This window comes from Pan troglodytes, chromosome 1 (genome assembly GCF_028858775.2).
Source record: "Pan troglodytes isolate AG18354 chromosome 1, NHGRI_mPanTro3-v2.0_pri, whole genome shotgun sequence".
Classification (NCBI taxonomy): Eukaryota; Metazoa; Chordata; class Mammalia; order Primates; family Hominidae; genus Pan; species Pan troglodytes.
The window spans coordinates 31,314,746-31,341,761 of record NC_072398.2 but is presented as its reverse complement, the minus strand read 5'-3'; the positions used below and the strand labels follow the sequence as shown (position 1 = coordinate 31,341,761).

The window sequence follows — 27,016 nt, the reverse complement described above, 5'->3', positions numbered from 1 at the left end:
ATTTATTTTCCATCATGTGAGAAAAAAAAATCAAAGTGTACCTTTCGTATATGAAATACATGTGGAAAAACGAATGTGTTCCAGAATGAAGATGGTATAGCACTATAGTTAGGGGAACCTTCTAAAGGTGAATTTTCCAATAGATCTGCTTTCCCCTTGCACTATATCCCTCTGAGGAGTTCTAGACTTCTCCAAACAAACTCAAGCTGAATGCAGTTATTATTTTTGAAATACCCTCTTATCTGCACCCCTGAGGAACTCAGGAAGAATGGTCTTAGAATAAGCATATAAACAACCTCATGATCTTGGCTGAAATGCCCCTTTTGATGGTGTTCTTTAGGGCTGGAGTTCTTGGAAGAGCTCCAAATGATCTCTTCAAGTTACTTTTTCAACTTTCTGGGATCCGCATTTAATGTGACCCCACTCAGTAGTATGGCTCAAAACATTTAAAAATTCCTTCTTAACTAAAGTAAAACAAAGAAGACTAAAAGCATTTGACATCAGTAATAGTTTTTAAAAATATTTCTTTATATACATAAGTTCTGACCAGATGTATCCTTTGTGAATCCCTAATGTTTCCATGAAATTCCTATTCCTTCTGGGGTACTATATCTGAGGGTTAACTATTGTCTGAAATAACTGCTGTAGCTGAGAAATGACCATGTTTCCTTTTAGTTCTTAGCAAGAGTAATTGAATGTAGAATATCTTACTAAATGCTAGATTGTGACAGTGTGTTAACACTCTGACTATCTCCTAACAGCAGGGCAATTATTTGCTGAGTGGGATTTTTATAAATCCTCTGGCAGTAGTATGTCCTGATAATTATGATGAAGTACATTGGTCAGTGTAGATTCAGCAGTCCCTACCCTAGCAAATATTTCATTCACAGTTCTTTGGCCACTTGTACTTTACTAGTTATTAGAGAGAGATCTTTACTACTCTTCCCTACTGGCTTAGTATATCATTTTTTAAAAGCAAATGTGATTTAAAACATAGAACCCAAACATATTTTAGACACACCTCCTTTAAGAACTGTTTCGTGGTATTCAGAAATTTTTAATCAAGAGGCAAGAAAATAGTTTTAAATTTTATTCTATTTGTGGTCAGCCACTCTTTTTTGCTGCGTAATTGTCATTTGTGAAAGTAAAACTTGAATTCTTCCACCTATCCTGAATACTTAATCATTCTTCATACCCGGAATAAACAGTTCCTTGGAAATCATGAGAAATTGTTATTTCTGTTATGGTAAAATATGAAATTAGAACATTAGTAATTGTGATCTGGGAATTGTAGGTGTACACTATCCTGTGTCTTATTCTTCCTATTTCATAGAAACTTGTTTTAAAAGTACACCTTGGTAACAAAGAGAAGAGAAAAAAATTAGACTATAGCTTCCCCCAGGCAATTACAAAGTAAAGGTCAGTGTATGAGTGGAAAATGGCCATAAAAAACATTTTTCATGGAATAAAATAGTAGGTGCTCCAAATAAAACAAGTATATCCATTTCTTTTCAAATAAATTGTACCGTTTTAACACTTTTCCACATAATACTTAAGTATAAGAATAAAAACTGAGAAGAAAAGAGCCAATTGATAGATTGGTAGAAATACGGAATGGTTCAAAATATTAATGTAATGCTAAGGGTGACTGGGTAACAAATGGTACATTTGCTCGTTGCTCAACCTGACATAATTAATATTCTAGGTCATGCTTAAGTTCCCATGATGGAGAGTCTGAAGGGGGGAATTCAAGAAAAATATATATCTATTATATAACTCATTGCTTTTTTTTTTTTTTTTTTTTTTTTTTTTGCCTTTTGACGAGTCAGAATCGTAGCCTTTAAAAAAAATCAGTGCTTTCACACCTCATTTGCCATATTCACCACTGGGCCACCAGTCAGCAGCCGGGCCTGATGCAAGGAGGTCAGTAAGAAGCTATTAGCAGAGTCTTCTCCTGAGATTTCTTGGGTCTTATTGAGTTGAATGTTAGCATGACAGTACTGCAAATAACTCAGTTGTAGGCTTTTTCTTTTTTTTTTTTAAACAGTTAGCACAGATTTCCCCATAGTGTTGGTCACTCTAGAAAATTATTGCTGAAAATGAAGTCCCCAAAGCTAGCTTGGCAGTAGCCCTTCTAAGTTGTGAAAAATGTGAAAACTGAAAAATATACCATAGTCCCTGAGGATTAACCCTGTCTTTTGTGACTCATAGTAATATTTTTAAAAATCAACAAGAAACCATTATTCATAAGTGGCTTACTAATGATGAAATATGGCAATTGAGACAATAGTATGTTAAGGTTGTTGTATTTATTTAAAGAAATAATAAGTAAATGAATACTGTATCAATATAAATAAATAGGGTATTTGCCTGCTGTAGGGATTGTGGGAGTGCTGGACTGTTTTTATTGACATAACTTAGCAAATGTATTAAATTAATTTCTAAAATACTGACACCTTGAAGACTTTAAATGATACATTTGAAATTCAATTAAAATATATTTTCGATCTATATTTGATTTAAATTGCAAAGAGAATACACATGAGGAGGTCTCCATATAGGTTGCAAAATATAATTTAAGAAAGCTATCATGTCTACTGATCCATTTGCATTTCCCATCTAGCCTATGTATACACGTGCATGCAAATGTGCAAGGAGATCAAAGAGGATTTCTAATGGGGTAAAGTTAATAACTGATAGCGGTTATTCAGGTAGGTAGATATTTTCAAATGATAAATTTTAATCTAGCTAAATTGTATGTATTTTACCATTTTAATCTGTAAGGTTGTAGCAATGTTCATAAAAAACTAACAGAATTCAGTTTATTAGATCATCACTGATGAGAATGGTATTCTCATACCATTTTTATAGACTGTAGATTTAGTTACACTTTATGTCACAATAGTCTTTTAAAAATATAACATTTATTTTTTTCTTAGTACAATCAATAAATTCTAATCTTAGAAAATCACCCTAGAAATTATCTTTATAATTGCCATCCACTTAAAAATTACTGTCCATGGAAAGCTATTGTCTGTGTATTTACCTTGTCTATATTTACTGTTATAGTGAGAACATGTTAACATGACATTAAAAATGGTTTATATAACTGCCTTTAATGTTTTTCCACACAGTGTTTTTCTTGTATCAATTGTAATAGAGAATAAATCTCAAAGAAGAGCCAGTACAAAAATATTTTTAAATGTTTAAATGCATTTACATTAACTGCTTTGTATCCAAAAAAATTTAGTCTCCAATTAAAAAATAGAAAAATTTGAGTTGGAGGTGACTCAAATAGGTCTTTGACAATGTGTTTTAAGGCAAATTGAAACTGTTCTGTTAAAAAAAAAGAAAAATGGTATAATCTGTATATTCTTTGAAAGCAGTCAATACAATTCTGAAATAAGTCTCAAACTTTTTATTAAGATATTTATGTTGCTTTGGAAAGCAAGAGTGAAATAGAGGTTTTCACGGGCCTTTCCGAACTGTGCGTTGTTATTCTAGATAAGCATTTAACATTCATTTATTGAGTGCCTACTAAGTGCCATGTACCCTGCTAGGCCCTGGGGTTGCAAAAATACCTGGAACAGACTCTCTGTGCTCCAGCTTCTAGCTTGTGGAAGACGTACATGCAAATATAATTTTGAAACAGTGTAATGTGATAGGTGTTGTGGTGGTTATCCCCATAGTAAGGAAGCATTTGTTATAGGACACTGCATTTGGGATAGGATGTTGCATTTGGGATAGGACGTTGCATTTGGGATAGGACGTTGCATTTGGGATGGGATGTTGCATTTGGGATGGGACGTTGCATTTGGGATAGGATGTTGCATTTGGGATAGGACATTGCATTTGGGATAGGACGTTGCATTTGGGATAGGACGTTGCATTTGGAATAGGATATTGCATTTGGGATAGGACGTTGACTCCAGCCTGGGTAGGTATTTGATAGAGGTTAACACTTATTGCTGAGTTAGGCTGGAAATTTACACTGTTCTTAGGTTTTCGAAGACAGCTATCTTAGTTAATGCTTTGGAACTGCTGATTCCATGAAGTAAATGTAGCAAAAAGGAATGTTTATGGATATGTTGATGGCATAAGAGAAATCACATTTTTAGTAAGAATGGATATATTTAATATATAGTCCAGAGTGTCTACAAAGACACCAAATAAGTCATATTGCCCTTTAAAATGTAACTTCTCCTTTTAAATATGCATTTGTGTATGATATTTACATATACACATATGTGTATATATTTTGATATAAGGCTTCATGGAACCATATATCAAAGATTGGTATCTAATACCATTAAAATATAATACCATCAAAATTTCGTTCTATGCAGTTTGTATATTCAAACAACATTAAATTTTCAAAAATGGACACGCTAAATTTGACTTAATATTTGTCACACATACATCTATTGAAACTCTATTGTGTGGAAGGTACTCTTGACTATTTTATGCAGTACATGACAAAGTCATTGATAGAACAGCAAAGATAATACTACAGAAGCATAGCACCTAACCACGTGAATACAACTCATGAAATACAGGATGTTATTTTGAGTGATATATAATATAGTATTATAGCCTATATTATAGGCGATACCTGTAGCATTATAGGTGATACCAATTTGATTATTAAAGTACAAAAGTCAAGATAGTTGCCCTTAGTTTATGTAATGAATAATAATTAAAATAATCAGTCAAATATTTGAGTACATATTTTGTACCTGAAACTTGTTCAAGCATTGTATATTTGACTTCCTGTGAGTGAATGTATGACTTACACGTATAGTTAAATATACATAGCATATAGTTAGAATACAAAATGAATGGCTTAGAGTCTTACTGTAATTTTTTCTTAAGTATAGTGATGTAAAAAGGCTGTGTGACAGATAGGAACTTGAGCTCACTAGTTTTTAAAATGTTTAGTGCTCAATTCTGAAAGATATTGAAATTGTTGGTCTAGAGTAAAGACAAGTATGAGTATTTTGTAAAATCTCTTTAGGTAAATCTGAAGTCCACCTCTGGTTAAGAACCACAGTTGTAGTTTAAAATATTCTTTAAACATAAGAAAAAATTTCATGGTACAACTCTTTCTTTTATTTCATCTGAAAATTAAAGAAAAAATCAAAATTGCTTTCTTCTTCTTTAGATTCCAGGAATATACAATTCACCCTTCAGAAAAGAGCCTGATCCATGGGAGCTGCAATTACAAAAGGCAAAGCCTTTAACACACCGAAGACCTAAAGTTAAGCAGAAGGACTCCACCAGCCTTACTGATTGGCTAGCTTGTACAAGCACCCGTTCTTTTCCTCGGTCTGAAATTCTACCACCTATTAATAGAAAGCAATGTCAGGTACTAGTTTGCTGTATAAGAATTCTGTCATTAATTTTATTCTTGCTATTTTTTGCACTTTTTATATAACACTATCTTAATTTAACCATTTTTAATTATATAGTTTAGTGGGATTAAGTACATTCATATTTTTGTGCAATCAGCTGTCGCTAGAACTCTTTTCATCTTGGAGAATTAAAACTATACCCACTAAACAACTCTCCATTTCCCTTTGCCCCATCCCCTGACATGACTTGTTTCACTTAGCATGATGTTCTTAAAGTTCATCTATGTTGCAGAATATGTCCAAATTTCCGTCTTTCTTAAGGCTGAATAATATTCTATTTTATGTACATACCACATTTTGTTTATCCATTTATCTGCATTTGGCATTTGAGTTGCGACCACACTTTATGTATTGTGAATAATGCTGCTGTGAACATGGGTGTAAAAGATCTTCTTGAGACTGTGTTTTCATTTCTTTTAAGAATATACTCAGAAGTGGAATTGCCAGATTATATGGTAATTCTATTTTTAATTATTTGAGAAACTGCCATACTGTTTCCCATAGCATCTATACACATTTTCCATTCCCATCAACAGGGCACAAGGGTTCCAATTTCTCCACATTCTTGTTGCAGTTTTGATTTGCATTTTTCTAATTGTTAGCAATGTTGAGAATCTTTTTATGTGCCTATTGGCCATTTGTGTGTCTTCTTTGAAGAAATGTCTATTCTAAGTCCTTTGCCCATTTTTGAATTGGGCTGTTTTTTGTTGTTGAGTTTTAGGAGTTCTCTATATATTCTGGGTATTAATGCCTTATCAGATACATGGTTTGCAAATATTTTCTCCCATTCTATGGGCTCCTTCTCTACTCTGTTATAGTGTCTTGCTTTTTAAAAATACACGGCTGGGCACAGTGGCTCACGCCTGTAATTCCAGCACTTTGGGAGGCCAAGGCGGAAAGATCATAAGGTCAAGAGATCAAGACCATCCTGGACAACATGGTGAAACCCCATCTCTACTAAAAATACAAAAATTAGCTGGACATGGTGCCGCACCCTGTGGTCCCAGCTACTCGGGAGGCTGAGGCAGGAAAATCACTTGAACTTGGGAGGCGGAGGTTGCAGTGAGCCGAGATCGTACCACTGCACTCCAGCCTGGCGACCGATCTATATATATATAGAGAGAGTCTATAATCTGTCTATCTATCTATATATATAGATTATTGTTTTGTTCCATTTTTTTGACCAGAGGAAAATTATTTTTTGCAACTCTAATTTTAAATAATAAACACAAAGTAATTTACAAATATATACCAAAGAAGTGAACAAACACTTCTTTGGCATTAAATCTTGTTATATTGAATAAGAAGTTAAAACATGGATTATTTCCTAGAATCTAGATTTTTTATGTAAAAATATTGTTATACCACTACTTGTTATAACCTGTTGTTGCTGGGAATACATGTATTATCAATTTTATTGAATTTAACCTCTCATTTGATGCTATATGTCTTTATATGCCATTTTAAATGTAACTTGGGTTTGAGTAATTTTAAAAATGTAAATTTGAGAATTAGAGACAGCTCAAAACAAAGCAAGACTCATAGTAGAGATGGGAAATCATCCCTATAACTAGATTGTAGTACAACAGGTTTGGCAAATGACTTCCTGAGGCTAAAGGGTAGAGTGGGGTGGGGTGAATGATGATTGTCACCATCCTAAAAGTCCCTGAGAGCCACAGGTCTATCATCCCAATCAATAATTAAGCTGCCACCATGTAGTATCAACTACATTGTGTTAGATTTGGCTCACACAGTTAAACTCCCAGAACTCCTGACCATTAACTCCCTGAATAGGCGTGCTCTTGTGTATCTATATTGCTGTATAATAAATTACTCCAAAATCTAATGGGTTAAACCAACATACATTTGTTACTTCACAGTTTCTGTGGGTTTGCCATTCTAGGTACAGCCTTTGGTGAGTTCCTCTTACTCAAGTTCTCTCATGATGTTGTAGTCCAGATGTCAGCCAGGCCAGGCACAGTGGCTCATGCCTATAATCCCAGCACTTTGGGAGGGTGAGGTGGGAGGATCACTTGAGCCCAGGAGTTCACAACCAGCCTGGGCAACATAGCGAGAGCCTGTCTCTATTAAAAATAATAATAATATGCCAACCATGACCGTGATCTCATATGAAGGCTCAGACGGAGGGTGGGGATAGGAGGGCAGTGAGATCCTCTTGGTTGGTTCCCTCACTCACATGGTTGGGTGTTGTCATGCCTCAGCCCCTCCTCACATTGGCGTCTTCACAGAGCTGCCTCACAACATGATAACTCACTTCCCTCTGGGTGAGTGATCCTAGGGAGAGAGAGAGACAGCTTTCAAAACAGAAGCCACAGGCTTATAAAGCTAATGCTAGAAGTGACATCCCATCACTTCTGCCATGTTCGAAATGAGTAAGTCTGTTTTATATTCAAGGGCAAAAGACTACACGACGGTATGGATACCAGGAGGCAGGGGCCCTTGGGAGTCATCCTAGAGACTGCCTTTTATACCCTCAACCATTGAATCATCCTTGCAATAAGATAGCCCTGCATTCTATTTCATTAAAAATCTCCCACTTTACTGTAATTATTTGTGATATATGTTGTGTTTCCATTCTCTATAATTACATCCTTAATTCCCATTATTTGTTATCTTTTTTTTAATCTCTCAAAACTACTAACTGATAATTAATACTATTAACTGATGGTTTATACTGTCTTAGAGAAAGAGCTATAAAATATAATTGAAAATCTATAGTCAGTTTCCCCCTTGGACTGCTTTCTCCTTTTCTGCATCTCTGATTCAGTTCCTATGATATTCTATTTATATCCGTATTCTTTTTTTGAGATGGTGTCTCGCTGTGTTGCCCATGCTGGAGTGCAGTGGAGGGATCTCAGCACGCTACCACTTCTGCCTCCCTGGTTCAAGCGATTCTCCTGCCTCAGCCTCCCGAGTAGCTGGGATTACAGGCACCTGCCACCATGCCCTGCTAAGTTTTGTATTTTTAGTAGAGATAGGGTTTCACCACGTTGGCCAGGCCGGTCTCCAACTCCTGACCTCAGGTGATCTGCCTGCCTCGGCCTCCTAAAGTGCTGGGATTACAGGAATAAGCCATCACGCCAGGCCCATGTATCAGCATTCTCAATTACCTAGTAAACTAATCCATTTATCTGAATCTGATCATTCGTTCCTTTACTAAACTGGAGTGACAAGCATAGTGGAGTGAGCAAGGGGACAAAAGAGAGATAGTAGGAAAATTTTCAGTTTTTTAGGGGGATATATCTTCAGAGTATGGTTTCATTATTCCTTTATAAATAAGAGTTATATCAATATTCTAGTGAAAGCATTTAAAATAGTTTTAAATGTAAATATAAAATGAATTTTATATTATGAATAATTGAATTTTTGCTATTTTGAATTATGTACATTACTATTTTTCTATTAGTGTAAGTAATCATCACATTGCATATATAACATATAACTTGGCATCAACAAGCAATTAAATTTATTAATTATTCTATCAAGAAAATAATAACTCTAGCATTTCCACTGCATGTATATTAAGTGTTCAGTGTGTTAAATGTATTAACTGCTCAAAAGCAGTTAAGGTAGATGTAACATTGCATATTTAAATTTTTAATAATCCACACTGCTGGTGGGTGCAGTGGCTCACACCTGTAATCCCAGCACTTTGGGTGGATTACAGGCCGGAGCGGGTGGATCACCTACGAGGTCAGGAGTTCGAGACCAGCCTGGCCAACATGGTGAAACCCTGCCTCTACTAAAAATACAAAAATTAGCCGGGCATGGTGGCACATGCCTGTAATCCCAGCTATTTGGGAGGCTGAGGCAGGAGAATCGCTTGAACCTGGGAGGTGGAGGTTGCAGTGAGCCAAGATCACACCATTGCACTCCAGCCTGGGTGAGAGAGCAAGACTCCATCCCAAAAAATAATAATAATAATAAACTACGTTGCATGCTATATTCATTTGTATAGCTATTGGTACTACATGGAATTCATAGAGTAATTTTGCATACAACTTTTTAGGAAATGTGAAAATTACATGGCATGAATAAAATAAGGGCATGTAAATATTTCTGAGCTGGAAACACCATGAAGGTCATCTGAACCAAACTACCACACTATGCAATATTCACAACATTAACCATTAAACATGTAATATTACGGTATAGGTGTTTTATAATGTTATTACATTTGCTTTATTGCCCTGCTTTTAATGTACTTTTAATGATGTGTCTTCTTCTACACTTGTCAGTGTTTGTTCTTCATCTCTGTTTCTCAATACAACCTCTGTACAACCATCTCCATTCCCTACATGGCTTTCTTCCTCCATACCATTCTATGTACACATATACCTATATACATAAGTGTATTTAGTATGTATGGAATGCATAGGCGGAAGGTACATATATAGAAATAATGTATGGATGATGTATAGGTATATGGAAAATATATATGTATAAATGGTATATCAGCCCATATGGAAGATATATATATATATGGTATAAGTATAAAAATAGAAAAATACACACATTTGTAAAACAACTTGTGTGTGTGTGTGTGTGTGTGTCTGTGTGTGGAGAGAGAGAAATATTTATGTTTACATAGAGAATATATAAACACATGGCAGAATTAAAAAATATGTATTTATATATGTATATATGTATACTTACATATATATACACACATATACTCCTGAATTACATTTATCTAGCATGCTACAAAATAATGATCCCTACTAATCTATTCTCTTTTCTTCGTTCTCTTTTTATTCTCTTCTCTTCTATTATTTATTTTCTCTTTCAGTGTTTTTTCTTTCCTTCTTCTTCTGTCTCCTTCCTTCCCTATTTTAAGCTCCTCCTCCTTTTCCTCTGGCCATGTCATCCCCACTGCCCTATTCTTCATTCTCTTGTTTCCTTCCTTCTCAATCTTCCTTCTGTCATCTTTTCTTAACACCTCCTCTCTTTACTTCCTTTGCCTCTTTTCTTCACCATTCTTCTTTTTTCTTTTCTCTTTCCCTTCTTTTTTTTTTCCCAAAATGGGATTGTTTTACATTTTGTTTTGTTTGTTTGTTTTTTCTGAGCCATATTCCTGTGTGTTACCAATAATAAAAAAGTATATACCTCATTGGTGACATTTAAGATTATGCCCAAATGATAATATTTGTACTCTAATCAGAGTAGCTCTACTTGCCAGGTGAATTTTTTAAACATCTAGGACAATTTTATGGTTTTAATAATTGCTTAAACATATAAAATGACTATCAATAACATGAATTATGGAAAATACAGCAGAACATAAATATATTTGACTCTCCTAACCAGGGCTTAGGTGGAGGCAATGTAAACTAAACATTAAAAAACCATAGCTAAGAGTCCAGAAATACCTGTAGTGTCAAGTTGAGTCTTGGATGATCTAGGTATTCTAGGGATTAATTGGAAATAAGTACAATCAGCAGATCTAAAGTTTGTTAGGTGAAAGATACACATAGATATATAGATATATAAATATAGATATATATTTACAAAACCTGGTTTCCCATGTTACTCTAGGCATGACTGGGATAGATGATTGCCTGATATCCAAAAAAGGCAGTTTTTCAAAAGAAATATAAATCAACAAAAATTTGACGTAAGAGAAACTTGATAGCTGGTGTCAAGTTCACTAACCAAGGAGCTGGAAGACTATTGAGCTCAAAGACAAGATGCTAATTGTCTGAGGTATAAATGTATGGACCAGGCATTGCAAAGACATAGGGGCATGGACATGACTGCACAAAAGTCAGGGATCGTGAAGGTGGTAGTGAACCCAAAAGGAAGACTGAGTTTACTTTCATTCTAATCCTAAGCAGGGCTTCTTCTCTTTCATTTTGTAGTCTCATTGGAACTAATAAGTTCCAGAACAACAGTAGAGTAAGCCTACAAGTAGATATGTGTTATGTTTGCTTATCAACAAAGGTTAGAAGGCATAGCGTGGCCACCAAGAAGACCATTGCTCCATGTGAATGCTGGTCTCTTCAAAGTCATAGCCTTGGGCCATTGTGTATTTCTTTGATGCTACTATTGCTCAAAACCTTTTACAAACTCTTCTTGAAACTAATAATTATGATGGTAATAACAATAACAATGTAGTGGGAACCATTTTGAGTGTTTACTGTGTTCTAGGTACATGGTAAGGGTGTCACATTATCGTACACATCTTAAGAGCAATTCTGTGATGTAGTTATTCCATTTTACAAATGATGAACATCGGCATAGAGAAATACTTTGCTCCTTGTCATAAAACCAAATATTAATTTTTTAAGTCATAGACTCTGTCAAAGTAAAAGAATAAGAATAAGAAAAAAAAAGAAGTCCCATTTGATTTCTTAATAGTGGACTTGGAATCATGTTACTGTATCTTTAAAAAGTAAAATTCCAATAAAAATCCATTAACTACTTTCAAATATAGCAATCCTCCTGTCCAGCTGTGAAAAGTACTAGATGATACTTATTTGCCATTTGTGTTATTTACGGTCCATGACTTTTATGGTAACTGGTTCCTATTATTGGTTTCTATTAATGTAAAACATAAGTGAACATAAATGAGGCGTGAATCATTTCTTTTTATTAGCCCCACAGTCTTCACTCAGTGCTTGCAGTAACTCCAGCTGTGTCTTGTTAGTGATAACCTATTTAAAGAAGATATTTTTAAGAATAAGGAATATGATTAGAAATCTTTGTCCATTTAATATTACTTCTCTCCTATACGACAGTGATGAAAAAAACCAATATGCAATTAATGGCACAGCAAAATCTTGAGCTGCCTTTGATTTGTATTGTGCCTAATATGATACTAATTAGACAACCAGTGGATTTTAGTAACTAGTATAAATAACAACTAACTTGAAAGCAGGATATGTTGTAAGTTACTTTTCACAGTGCAGCTGTGGACTTTCCTCTGCTAAGTATTTGTGTCATCAAAAGGTTGCTATTGGTATCAGAGTAATTTAACAATAGAGTTTAGAATTTTAAATAAATAACATTTAAAATAAATAAAAGTTATGGTTCTTCTGTGTTTAGGAGGCTGCCTATTAAGTGTGACATTTGAAATTCACCAAAAAAATTTTAACTTAATGAAAAAACAAATGCTCTTTTATTTCTATTTATAGAAGGGCTATTGGAAAGCTATGCTTAGAATTTTTTCCTAATATTTGTATTTACTCAAAAAGGGAGACAATCCTTTTTTAAATTATACTAAACAAAATGTGCTTTGTAAAATTAGAAAACAAAGCAACCTATAACAAGTTTATCAGTTATAACATGAAGATCTTTTGATGTAAGTGGGGAAACTTCTGTTTAATTTTAAAGTTTTTTAATGTAATCAATTTTACTTGAGAGAACATTGCTTGAAAATAAGTGATATTATGTCATGCATATTCTAACTCAGCGAAGAACAAATGGTGTTTTAAAAATAACTTAGTAAACCTGCTATACTTTGTAGATGTTCACTAGCCTTGGTCATCAGTAATACCTCAAAAAAATCTTCCATATAAAATATGTTCCTCATCCTGTCTTGTCAGGGGCCCTTCCGAGATATCACCGAAGTATTAGAACAACGCTACAGGCCTTTGGAGCCAACGTTGCGGGTGGCAGAACCAATCGATGAGTTAAAGTTGGCCAGAGAGGAGCTCAGAAGAGAGGAATGGCTGCAAAATGTAAATGACAATATGTGAGTTCTTAGCTTAACAAAAATAGCTGTGACGTATTTGGTGCCTTAAATTTTCTAATTTTTCTATTTTCTAATACTGTAAAAAATCTTTTATTTGTGAGAAAAGGTAAAGCCACCCTTGACCTGTTCCAAAGCAATAATTTTTCAACATGCAAATGATTTAAATGAAGTCAGTATTGATGGCAAAAACTCTTTTGACAACTCAAAAGACAAAAAAAAGATTGGCATTTTGAGGATAAATGATCACTATCTACGTATCTGTGAAGATAATTTTCTTAATTATCTATAGTGAAAGCATACATATTTATGAAACACCTAAAATAAGATCCAGTAAGACGGAAGAAACATTTTTCTTAACGTGGACTAAATATCATTCTGATCTATTGACATAACATTGTAGTTTTAATAAATCAGATATAATGAAAGAAGTTAGCTTCTTTATGACTGAGGAAGATGACTGAAAAAGATGAAGAATCATTTAATAGCATATGTAATTTTAATTTTTTTTTTAGCATCATGGATTTGGGTCTTAATTCAGACATCATTCAGGCACTTTCTCTTAAGACACTTTGTCATCAATAGAGTCATAGATAACTTATAAATAGACCATTTTAAATCTAAAATGGCTTTATTTTTATGATTGTCATTATTCTGTAATGTCTCACAATTATCTTTGCAATGTATCTTATAATGTATTTTAATATTATTTATATGCTAAATAAGACATTATTACATTATAATACTAAATATTAATGATAATATTGGTATAATATAAATTATAAATTATTATGTAATACAAAATATAACATAAAATTATAATCATTTATTGCATTTACATAATACATGTGCTAATTGTTACATAATAATTTATATAATAATTATAAAATATTTTAAAAGTGTGTTTTGATATAGAAGGAAATTAGAATTACCTCTTATCCATTTTAGTGGATTTTGGATTATTTTAACAGTTAGAAGTTATATATACATGTACACATAAAATATGTTATTTGAATTATACATTTACACAAACATATCAAAGACAAAATTGGCAGGCATCTCAAGTAATTTTTATAAAGTTTTCACCTTATAGCAATTACTTGAAGTGAAATAATTAGCTGTAGAGTGTTTAGCAGATTCTTTCAATAATTGATTGGCTTAACCCAACATGTGATGAGTAAGAAAATAAGGAACTTTTTTTCCAATTAGTTTTGAGGAGGTAGATTCATTTTACCACACATATTGTAGAAGATTAAAGCTTCTCAGACTTAGCCAAGCAAAATATAAAATTTAGTGATGATTATCTAAAGAGTTATATTACTCAGAATTCTTTTCCTATTTCCAATGATGCAAAGGTTTACAAAATAGCATGACTAATTGCTCAAACAAATAATTGAGATGATTATTGATTATCTGATTGATATTTCTACAGAAATCATTGTATATTAAACATACTGTGATATCATTTCTTACTATTTTCCTTAGTAAGCCTAGAAAGATCAGCTATCAATGTTATCCCCAAAGAAAGTTGCTCGATTTGTATTTTCCATGTAATACTTGTACATATCTTCAACTTCCACAGTGTTGCTGATGACCCTTTGCTCTGAGGCTTTCCGAGATTGCAAAGTCTTTCTAAGATTTTCAACCAATCAGAAAAAAACCAAGTTGGAGATGCTAAAAAAAAATTCTTATAGATTCAAATCTATCATTTTTTTTTGCAACTAGGCTAAGTAATTGGTCTTTAGCCTAAGGATAATTCCATTATTAGAATTGAAACACTGATTTTTTTTCATAGCTTCTTCTGAACCATTTTGCTTTTTGTATACTGGTTAATGCATTATTTTATCCTATGTGACAAAAGAAATGTTAGAAATATAGGTTTTATATCATTGCAGATAATAATTCCGTGAAGTATAGTCCTGTCACAAAGATTCATGGTTTGTTAATGCAGAGGGTCCTTTTACCACAAAACCAACTTTACCTATAAGGAGTTAAAAGTAGTATATCAGGAACCTGCTATCTAGACCTAGAAAGGTACAGCTTTTTATTTCTAATGTTAAGGACTCAAAGAGTAGCATTATATCTGAGAGTTTAATACATTTAGCTCTTTTGTTTCCATATCATTATGAAAATTGCAGTGTGTTATAGTAGAAGTAGTATGAACTTTGAAACTAGATCTATATGAACTCAAATCTTAGTTCCATTAAACAGCAGTATAATCTTCGGTTAGTAATTTAGCCTACCTGAAACTCTATTTTCCTGTCTGTAAGATGAAGCAGAAATGTTACCTTAAAAGGTTGTAATGAGGATTGATAGAGAAAATGAGTATAAAGTGTCAGGAACATAGTAGGGTCTTAATAAAAGAGAATTATTAACATGCTTTGTATTACTACAAATGTAATTCTGCATTTAAGACATCAAAAAAGTTGTAAGAAATCAGAGATTCCAAAGATGGGCTGGATTTTATCCCCTAGCCTGGAGAACCAGAAGTTGAGGAGGACAATGAGCACAGCTCTGCCTACACCACAGAATCCTAACCTCATTAAAGGCCTCTCTTTGTGCGTGTAAAAGACAAATTTTCTAAGTGTATTTGTTTGCTAGGGCTGCCATAGGAAAGTACCACAAACGGATGGCTTAAAAACATAGAAATGTTCTGTATCACAATTTTGGAGGCTAGAAGTCCAAGATGGAGGTGTCAGCGGAGTTGGTTCCTTCTCTGTGAGAAAGAATCTCTTCATGCCTCTTCATTAACTTCTGGTGGTTTGCTATTAATCTTTATGTTTTTCAGTTTCTAGAAGCATTCCTCTGATCTCTGCCTTCCTCACGTGGTGTTCTCCCAATGTCTATGTCTGTGTCCAAATTTTTCTTTGCTATAGGGACACCATACATATTAGAGTAGGTGCTTACCCTACTCCAGTATGACCTCATCTTCATTTGTTACATCTGCAGAGACCCTGTATTAGTCCGTTCTCACACTGCTATAAAGAGCTACCTGAGACTGGGTAATTTATGAAGAAAAGCGGTTTAATTGACTCACAGTTCCAAACGCTGTACAGGAAGCATGGCTAGGAGGCTTCAGGAAACTTACAATCATGGTGGAAGGGTGAAGAGGAAGCAAGCACATCTTCACATGGTGGCAGGAGACAGAGAGCAAAGGGGGAAGTGCCACACTTTTAAACAACCAGATCTCATGAGAACTCACTCACTATCATGAGAACAGCAAGGCAAAAATCTGCCCGCATGATCCAATCACCTCCCACCAGATCCCTCCACCAACAATGGGAATTATAACTCAACATGAGATTTGGGTGCAAACACAGAGTCAAACTATATCAGACCCTATTTCAAAATAAGGTAACATGTTGAGGTACTGGGTGTTAGGAATTCAGCATATAAATTTTGAGAGAACACAATTCATAGCATTGCATTCCTAGTTATTAGGAATGACTAAATGCTTCTTAATAATCACAGGCTGGTAGGTTATAGCTGTTAGTCACATATCTTCTTTAAAATAAACATAGCAAATAGGACAATAATAATAAAGACATGGAAAATAGATTACGGAAGTTTTTTTGGAAGTCATTTTAAAGCTTTATTTGTTCTTGTTTTTAAAGGAACTCATTCAATTTTCTCATGCCATCTCAAAGAAAATTATTTCCCTCACTCATATGTCTATTCTTATGGAGCCAGGAAGCCAAATAAGCAATTAATAAATAATTATGAAGGAACCTTTATATGGGAAGGTCTCATCTAGATATTGTGAGAAATAAAAAGGATTATTTATTGAGTCAACAGATGTTTACATGTCAGGAATAGTTCCAAGCTCTAGGGACATAGTGGTGAATAAATCAGACATAGCCTCTACTCTCGTGAAACTTATATAGCTGAAACCAACCAGGAAACCTAACAAAATTTTTAGTAACATTTACCAAGTACTTGATAAATGGTCAAGTGTGTGTAAGAGACAATGTATATATTTTTAAATGTCGAGTTTTCTCTGGTCTCTGATAATCTAGGAAAGCGTTCTTGACAGATAAGGAACTGAGTTGGATCCTGCAAAAGATGATTGAGATTTTGATAGAGGAAAGAAGAAAGTAGATAAAAGTAGGCTGATGATATGAAAAGGAAAACGATGGTAGGAAAAGTTGACAGAACAATGACAAGACCAATTTGACAGGCTAATATTTATGTTAGAGAGCGGGAGAAAGAAAAATTGCAAAAAAGTTCAAGACCAAGTAGTTGGTTGTTTATCCTATAGGTAATGGAAAATTATTTATTGTTTTTTTAGAGAAAGTGGATGGTATAAAAAGAATATAAATTTGATTGTGAGACAAATGTATTTCAGAAGAATATGATAGATGCAGTGAAACCCATTAGGATAAATATTGCAGAAACTTTGGTAGTAGGTAATAGGTTAGAACTAAAATGATAGAAGGATTCGATATTCTCTTTCTTCTTCTTCCTCTGTATAATCTTTGAATGGATGCTTCTACTTGAAAGATTTTAACTACCACCTCTATGCCAATGATTTCCATTTTAATCTTGATCCTATATTTCAGGTTTACATTTTCAACTGCCATCTTTGTATCTCCACCAGATGTCCTAAACGCAGTATATAACGCACTTTCCTGCATCTTTTCTTGAGTGTGAATTGCATCACCAACTATCTGCACAAGCTAGAGACTTGTGAGTTACCTTCTCCTCCAGCATCATCCATATCCTATGAGTCCTCAAGTCCTGTTTATTCTACCTTTTAAGTTTTTCTCAAGTTCAGCCTCTCTTCCCCTTAATACTATCACTGTCTTAATTTAGGCACCTTAAAATTCCTTAACTTTAATTGCCATAAAATCCCTTCAACCTGGTCTACCTAGTCTTACTCTCACTCAGTGCATTTTACCACACAAGCACTAAAGAGATTCGATTATGCAATTATTATTCAGCTAAAATGCCTTTCAATGGCTTTTTATTGCCTCTAGGATAAAGTTTAATTTCTTATTGCAAGACACAGTTTCCTCAGGATCTGATCCAAGCTTATTTCTCTAGCTAATCTTTGTCAGATTCTGTAAAGAACTTTGTGCTCCAGAGATACTGAGCTGTTTTCATTCTTCTGTATGTCCCTGGTTCTCTCTTTTTTCTGTTAAAAATTTTCTACTTCCTTTGATTTATGAATCTCCTCAAATCCATTTAAAAAAATAAAGAAGAATTTTTGTTTACCTTTTAAAACATTAAAACTACAACACATATTTATTGTAAAAACCTTAAACACTATTAACTGATCCTCAGTTATGTTTTCCAGAGGTATCTATTGTCAACCCTTTTTTGTGTATCTGTCCAGGAATTTTTGGTTACATGTGCAATTATTAAACACTCTTCACTGATCTTCAGTTATGTTTTGCAGAGGTATCTATTGTCAACCCTTTCTTGTGTATCTGTCCAGGAATTTTTGGTTACATGTGCAATTATATGTATATTTATTATTTCTTTATTAAAATAAGACAGAATGTTATATATACTGTACTTCTTATTTATAGGATATGGTGATCACAGAGAATTTTAGGCTTTAAAATTTCAGAGGGGAACATTTCAAGGAATATTTCCAAACATGAAATGGGACCATGAAAGTTGCTTAGATGAAATGGGGAAAAATGTTATTAACAGGTGGAGCAAAAGGGAGGCCATAATGGTACCAGAGCTATTCAATGTTTAATTTACCCATCAAGACAGCAGAAATGGAATGGGGTCGACAGTCATAAATCAGATGATATAGGCTATGATATGGGCTTCACTAAGGTATTATGAGAGGTGTAAAAGTCCTATACATTGATATCTTCTGTTAATTGTAAACATTCTGGCTTAATACAGGAGACTATAATTATATCCAAAATACAATAGATTTAGGATATTGCAATAGAAATGAGAACCAATTAGTTTCAATTAATTTTCTGTTAGGCATAATAATGCTTCCCCAATCCGTATTGCCCTGCCAAAGAGTCTACATGTCCTAATCCTCGGAACCTGTGATTGCTACCTTATATAATAAAAAGGTCTTTGCAGATTTGATTAAATTAGGGACTTTTAGGTGGGGAGATTATCCTGGATTATCAGAGTGGGGCCAGTTTTGTAATTCAAAGGTCCTTAAAAATGGAAGAGGGAGGCAGAAAGAAATTTGACTACATGAAAGGAGGTGAGAGTGATGCCATGTGAGGAGGGTTCAATTTACCTTTCCTAGCTTTAAAGATGGGGCATGAGCACCACGTCAAGGAATGTAGGCCGCCTCTAGAAGTCACAAAAGGCGAGGAAATTGGTTCTCTTCTAGATCCTCTAGAAGGAACACAGTCCTGCCAACACCTTGATTTTAGCCCAGTAAGACCTATTTTGCACTTCTGACCTCAAGAATGATAAGTTAATAGTATTGTTTAAGCCACCAATTTTGTGGTGATTTGTTATAACAGCAAAAGAAAATAAATGCAAGTGTTCTTCCTAAAGGTTTTCAAATCAAGAAGCTACCTTGCTAGGTCAGACTTTGGTGTTTAGATTAATTATAATCCTGAGCTAAATTTGAAGGAACTCCTCAAATCCCTAGGGATTCAAGAGTCTTCCACAAGTTTAAGGTATAGACATCGAGGATTTAAAAAAATGTAACAGTGACTGGAGTTTCCCTATGAAGAGGAGTTCATGATTAAAGTATATTGTAGCTGTATTTTAACTTATATAGGCTTTCATTTAAGAAACTGTATAGACAGCTCAACAGCTGTCTCTACATCTTTTAGAAAAACAAAAAAGTATTAATTTACTGATAGTTATTCAGAGTAGGTGAAATGAGAGACATCCCATAAACATTTAGTATCATAGCAGAACTAATAACTCTATTTCTTGAGCTCCTCCACTTGCTGGAACTAATAGCTATGAATCTAATGTGCCTTCATTTCTCTCAAATTTGCAACCTAGCTTAGATAGGGGCCTTGGTAAATATTGGATTTGGTAATATTATAAAACCGAAATGGGGTCCATTCACCCACCTCAGTAAAACTCGGAGGTTTTTGCAGTGACAGAAAGGAAGGTGTTTATTGCAGGGCGCCAAGCAAAAAGATTCAAGGAAGCTCATGCTTAAGACCCAACCTCCCCAGTGGCCTGCAGGTAAGAGTTTTTAAAGGCAGGAGCAAATTTCAGGAGAGCAGAAGCTACAGGCAAAATCATAAATCAATACATGGAGGTCACACATTAGTTTTGGCCTAAAAGGGTGAGATATCTTGAAGCAGGAGCTTACAGATGGTAGGTAGATTTAAAGATCTTCTGATTGGCAATTGGCTAAGAAAGAGAAACTCTTTTCAAAAATTTGGGATCATGGCTGGGTGTGGTGGCTCACACCTGTGATCCTAGCACTTTGGGAGGCTGAGCCACGTGGATCACTTGAGGTCAGGAGTTCCAGACCAGCCAGGCCAACATGGTGAAAGCCCATCTCTACTAAAAATACAAAAAAATTAGCCAAGTGTGGTGGTGGGCACCTGTAGTCCCAGCTACTCGGGAGGCCGAGGCACAAGAATCGCTTGAATCTGAGAGGCGGAGGTGGCAGTGAGCCCAGATCGCACCACTGCACTCCAGCCTGGGTGACAGAGCGAGACGCTGTCTCAAAATTTAAAAAAGTAAAATTGGAGGTGAATAAAAAAATGTTAACCGGTTAGGGGGAATGACTTCCCCCAAGCCCCTTACGAAGTAACTTACAACAAAGGGTGATAAAGTTTAGTCTTCACTTCCCCCTTATCTGGGGTCTAAGTGCCAACAGATCCATTCAGTGAGAGGGGACCTATGGTAAAACGTTATCTTTAGCTCCTACAGGGAAATAAATAGCTCTAGAACAAGTTACTTATTTACTTCTGGGGCTGGAATTTCCCTTGAAGGGACTCGGGATTTTCCTTTATTTCTGTGCTTGGTGTCCACAGACCCCTAAAAAAGGGGGAACCATGCTCCATTGTAGTAAATATCAGTAAAAAGTAAGTAAATTACTCACTTTTATTTTTTTTTGAGACAGAGTCTTGCTCTGTTGCCCAGGCTGGAGTGCAGTGGCGTGATCTCGGCTCACTGCAAGCTCTGCCTCCCGGGTTCACGCCATTCTCCTGCCTCAGCCTCCCGAGTAGATGGGACTACAGGCGTCCGCCACCGTGCCCGGCTAATTTTTTGTATTTTTAGTAGAGACGGGGTTTCACCGTGGTCTCAATCTCCTGACCTCGTGATCCGCCCACCTCGGCCTCCCAGAGTGCTGGGATTACAGGCGTGAGCCACCGCGCCTGGCCAAATTACTCACTTTTAAAACTTTAAATATAATTTCTAATTAAGTATGATTTCGTAGACATTACTATAAGAAAAATGTTGTGGGAAAGGTTAAGAAACAAGATCTAAATAACAGTTTTTAGAAAGGACATTTTACAATGTGGCATATACGGGTAAGCACTGGTTCTATTTATCATTAAAGAATAGTGAAAAGAAAATTTAACATATCTCAAAACTTTTTTGACTTGTGTAGTTTTTTCAGACACTTTAGACCTTTAAAATTTGCATATTTTCTGAACTATTACTGTATTATGATAAATAGAGATTATCATATATTTTCAGATAATGTTTTCTTAACAATTCAACTTTTATTTGTAACTCTTCCATTTATTTTAATTACTAGCACAGTGTGCAACATTTATTAATCAGCAGAGCCTTTTTAAGTTAAAATACTAAATTAGCTAACCCCATTAACACAGAATACTCCAAACAAGCAGTAATAGGAGAGGTAGTTACTGTGCAAATCGTATTATACATGCGGGTGCTCTAGGGCACAGTTAAGCATGATTACCCTCTTTTGATCCAGTATTCCTCTGCCTCTCCCAGCTAATTTCCAGTGGAAATTTACAAAGTGCTGCCTTCATTTTTCCAGCTTAATTTTTCTAATGAAGTTCTGCTACTTTATAACACTGGGGATATAGATAATAAGCCTGTGTATAATTAAGAAGTTCTAGAATTTGTCTGCAAAAGAGCCCTGTATTACTTTGGCTGTATAGTGAGAACTGTGCTCTCTTTTTGTCCACTGTTTCTCTGAAAGAAAAAAAAAAGTTTAAGTAAATGACCACAGAATACTAGAATTCTATTCTTACAGACACCTGCGTCTAAAGAAGCTTAAGATTTTAAAAATCTATACAATTTGATAATTTGGAATACTTTCAGTGATATGCTTGAGAATATGTACTTTTAGTAAATATCATCAGACAAGTCATAAAAAGACAATTTTAATATTTGGACTTTATGTGGTAGAGACATTCATAAGACCAGCACAGTGTTTTAGGCCCTGAGTGAAAGATCAGATAGCTTGCAGTTGTCACTCTGTTAGCTATGGAGATGTTTTAGAAATGGGAGTCAATGGGGACAGAGGCCAGAGTCACTGGGGCCACAGTCCAGGTCAGAGATGAAGAGGACTTGCCATAGAACTGAGACGTTGGTAATGGAGGGTAGAGAAAGGTTGAGAAGCTGCTTTATAGGTAGGATCCTGTAACCAGGGGTGTCCAGTTTTTTGGCTTCCCTGGGCCACACTGGAAGAAGAAGAAGAATTGTCTTGGGCCACACATAAAATACACTAATGATAGCTGATAAACTTAAAAAAAAATCACAACAAATAATTTTTAAATGTTTGAAGAAAGTTTACAAATTTGTGTTAGGCTGCATGTGGCCCGTGGCACATGGGTTAGACAAGTTTGCTATAAACCCTAAATCAGATTTAGGGGTGAGCCTGATATGGTCTGGATGGTGTGGTCAGAGGCACAGATGCATTTAGGATCACTGTCTCAGAGCTTTCTTACTCGCAAAGAACAAAGATCCATTCAAGGAAACTCAAGAAACTAAGGGGATATTTAAAAGATATATTGAGGAATTTTATAGAGATATAAAGACCCAAAGAAAAACTGGACTAAGATGAGTAGGGGGCTGTAGAGACATGGCATTCTCCTTCTAGTGGCATCTCTTCCTTCCTCTGCACCGCTTATAGCAAAAATCAGGAGATCTAGAAGGAGCAGACTCACAGTCTGACATGGCAACAATTGATTAAAACTTGGACTCTTTGGTTTACATCTGACTCGTTTATGTTACCTGCCTGGCCCTTTAACAGAAAAATAAGAGAGCCTTGTTCTGGACGATAAGCTTCTCAACAACAGAGCCCCTGACTTATGCACTACACTTAGCACAATCGTTCACAAACAGTAAGTGCTAAGAGGTTTTTTAAGATTGAATTTTGACTCTTGAGCTTGAACTAGATTTTGCTTGTTTTAGCCTAACATATCAGATCACAAAAATCATTCTCATTAAAAACAAGTCAAGCCAAAAAATGAAGTCAATTATGATTTCTCTTTGATGTTTATTAATACTATGCTAACAGTCTCAGTAATAGGCTTGTATTTTCTTTTGTTGTTCTTACTATGAACATGATTTTCCAAATTATGTCTCTTAAAAAACTAGTCTTAAGACTAATGTTAATGAGTTTCTTTCAAATAAATTTGGGGAAAAATTACATTGAAAACACTTAAATGGATTTTTGGCACTTACAGGGCTTCTCAGTCTTAAATATACTTTTATTTGATGTGACTATCAAAGAGGGGAAACATAATACAGTATATAGCATTTTGCAAGTGTATTCACTCAACAAATATTGCATGCTGACTATATGCCAGGCACTACATTAGGCATTGAGAACATAGCAGTGAGCAAGACAGACAAAAGTCTCTTTTTTTTTTTTTTTTTTTTTCGAGACAGAGTCTTGCTCTGTCACCCAGGCTGGAGTGCAGTGGTGTGATCTCGGCTTGCTGCAAACTCCGCCTCTGGCGTTCAATGGATTCTTCTGCCTCAGTCTCCCAAGTAGCTGGGACTGCAGGTGCCCACCACTACACCTGGCTAATTTTTGTATTTTTAGTAGAGACAGGGTTTCACCATGTTGGCCAGGCTGGTCTCGCACTCCTGACCTTAGGTGATCCACCCACCTCGGCCTCCCAAAGTGCTGGGATTACAGACATGAGCCACCGCCCCCAGTGACAAAAGTCTATTGACTTCATGGAGCAAATGGCCTAGTTGGCCATGAGTCCCCTCATCTCATCCCCAGACCATAGTTTGGAATACGGTGCTCTGGATATAGTTGTTTGTATTTCTTGACACCTTCTATTTATTTATTTATTTATTTTGAGACAGGGTCTCAGTCTGTCACCCAGGCTGGAGTGCAGTGGCATGATCGTGACTCACGGCAGCTTTGACCTCCAGGCTCAGGTGATCCTCCCACCTCAGCCTCTCTAGTAGCTGAGACTACACCTTCTCACCACCACGCCCAGCTGATTTTTGTATTTTTTGTAGAGATGGGGTTTCACCACGTTGCCGAAGCTGGTCTCAAACTCCTGGGCTCAAGTGATCCACACACCTTGGCCTCCCAAAGTGCTAAGACTACAGGCGTGAGAAGTTTATGTTCTTTAAGTGATTTATATAAGTCCGTAAAATGTCTAAGTTCATCATTTTTAGCCATTTTTGAAACTTTGTTTGTTTAAAACATTTGATGTAAATGGCCTAAAAGAAGAGCCTATGTGAATGCTATTTAGTTGCGGCCTTTAACTTTAGTATCTTTTAGCAGAGATTTTTAAAAATATTTTTCACAATCAGAAGAAAATAAAGTGAACTCTGCAAAATATATATCAGAAATTTGTTGCATAGAGGTAATGAAATTACTGAGCCAAGGTGATTTGAGATTGTTAATAATAATAATAATAATAAATCCAGGGAAATGTATTCCTCTGAAGCTAAGAAAAATGTAAGGAAAAGGGAAAAATATCTTTCCAGTTAAATTTAGAAGCTTGCAATATAAGCTTACTGTTTAGTTGAACAGATAGTTTTGCCACTTGCATTGTTTATATTTAAACATTACATTTCTGTCTCCACCCTGGGGGGAAGATATTGCTGCCTAAATAGTTCATGAGTTTTAAATTTGTACTATGAATTCTACTCTAAGTATAAAATACTGTGTGTATTAAGCGCTTATAGCTGTGGTTTGTCCTCAACCATAAAGGAAGTCTGTCTAATTTCTATTCCAGATTGTTGCTCATTTTATTAATATCTCTTCAACAAAAACTCCACTAATCTATGTTGTGAAATCTTTCTGTTCATACTAATGAGCTATATATTAGGTTTACCTGGACATTTAGGTGGTTAATACATACAGTAAAGATGCTTTTTATTTTTCATGTTGAAGGTAATGAAAAATAGACTGTTATTTATTTGCTGACCTTTTACTAAAACTTAAACTATTCTGTGTCATAAAGGACAAATATTCAACAACTTATGGCCCTTTTTAATGGGCCATAACATGGTTTGTTTTTTTAGAAAGAGCAAAATTATTCATTATTAACTATACTTACTACAATTTTAAAACATGTCTCATCCTATTTCAAGTATTGTTGCCAAATAATTTGTATATTTCCAATTACACGTTCTTTCGAAATGCTTTGCCTTAAAAAAGCTTGTGATTGGTTTATGAGAACCGGGTCATCTGATAATGAGATCAGGCACGAACTGGTTATAACTCAGCCCCTCAGCCCTCAAAACATTAAATTTACTATTTTCTTTCTTTCTTCTTTTTTTTTTTTTTTGAGATGGAGTCTCACTCTGTTGCCCAGGCTGCAGTGCAGTAGTGTGATCTCGGCTCACTGCAGCCTCCACCTCCCGGGTTCAGATGATTCTCCTGCCTTAGCCTCTTGAGTAGCTGGGATTACAGCCCCATACCATCACACCTGGCTATTTTTTATATTTTTGGTAGAGATGAGGTTTTGCCATGTTGTCCAGGCTGGTCTTGAACATCTGACCTCAAGTGATCCACCCACCTCAGCCTCCCAAAGTGCTGGGATTACAGGCATTAGCCACAGCACCCGGCCTAAATTTACTGCTTTCTATATTATAATAATGGTTAAAATATTAGAGTTAAGATTAATTTTTGAGCAGGTGTACTTTTATAACATAAACATTTGCTGTTTGTTGATTCATTTATTAAATTAAATCAACGTCATTTACCCATATTTCCTCTTTACATTCTTGCATCAATTCTTTCCCAACTTTTAAACGTAGGTGTCTTTGCTTGTCAAATCAAGTTTTGTAGAACAGAGTACAGATTCCCTTCCCTTAATAAGTCTAGAGTGGAATTTTTCTATTCTTATTTTCTTCATCCCAATTTAAATAACTGTTCTGTTTTGAACATTACTAAGCTCTTACTCCTTGAGACTTCTTTAGAAAGTATTTTAGATAGACCTTTTAAGCAGATATTCTGGGATGACCCCTAGCAGCCCATCCTATATCCCTATTTAGGAGTTCCTGTCCTTCCAGTGTTGTTAATGATTGGCATGAGGAGGCTGCTCATAGACTAACATCTTTATTAATGAAGCTTGTGATCTTTTGAGAATATGCTAAAATTTTGCTATAAGAACAAAAAACAATTGACATAATTCCTACTTTATGTAATTTAAAAGATAAAACTATTGATTTTCTAAGAGATTCTTTGTCATTTATTACCCCAGTAGTGCATGCTAAAGAAATAATAGCATCTTACAGTCACTCTTATTAGAAGTAAACTACTACTTGAACGTATGAAGTTCAATTACTCAAATATTGCAACAATAAAATTCATAAGACCTTATTTGCTATTCGGTTATCTCATTATATTTTCTTGTCTGTAAAGGATAGGAGGTTTTCAAACTTGAAAAGTAAATAATTTTATACCTACTTTGAGAATAAGAAAAAGTATGTGTTCCACTTTTCTCACCTGAAAAAGTGTATGTGTCAATAGTCACTTATTGTTTAAGAGTCTTGTATTTATTTTATAATTCATAAATACGAAATC

General features: G+C 35.0%; 1 protein-coding gene across 18 annotated transcripts in view; it reads left to right on the top strand.

Annotated features, from left to right (window-relative positions):
• The window catches only part of SPATA17 (spermatogenesis associated 17), a 226,667-nt gene that overhangs the window by 131,133 nt on the left and 68,518 nt on the right, over nucleotides 1-27,016 (top strand). For 10 of the 18 annotated variants that reach the window (XM_016938874.4, XM_054658976.2, XM_054658977.2 and 7 more), the window contains 2 exons: nucleotides 5,162-5,365; nucleotides 12,977-13,125. In XM_016938874.4, coding sequence (XP_016794363.3) covers nucleotides 5,162-5,365; nucleotides 12,977-13,125 — 353 coding nt within the window. Of the gene's footprint in view, nucleotides 1-5,161; nucleotides 5,366-12,976; nucleotides 13,126-17,681; nucleotides 17,809-27,016 lie in introns of all 18 variants that reach the window. The other 8 variants (XR_010150312.1, XR_010150313.1, XR_010150308.1 and 5 more) reach the window with 2 other exon arrangements.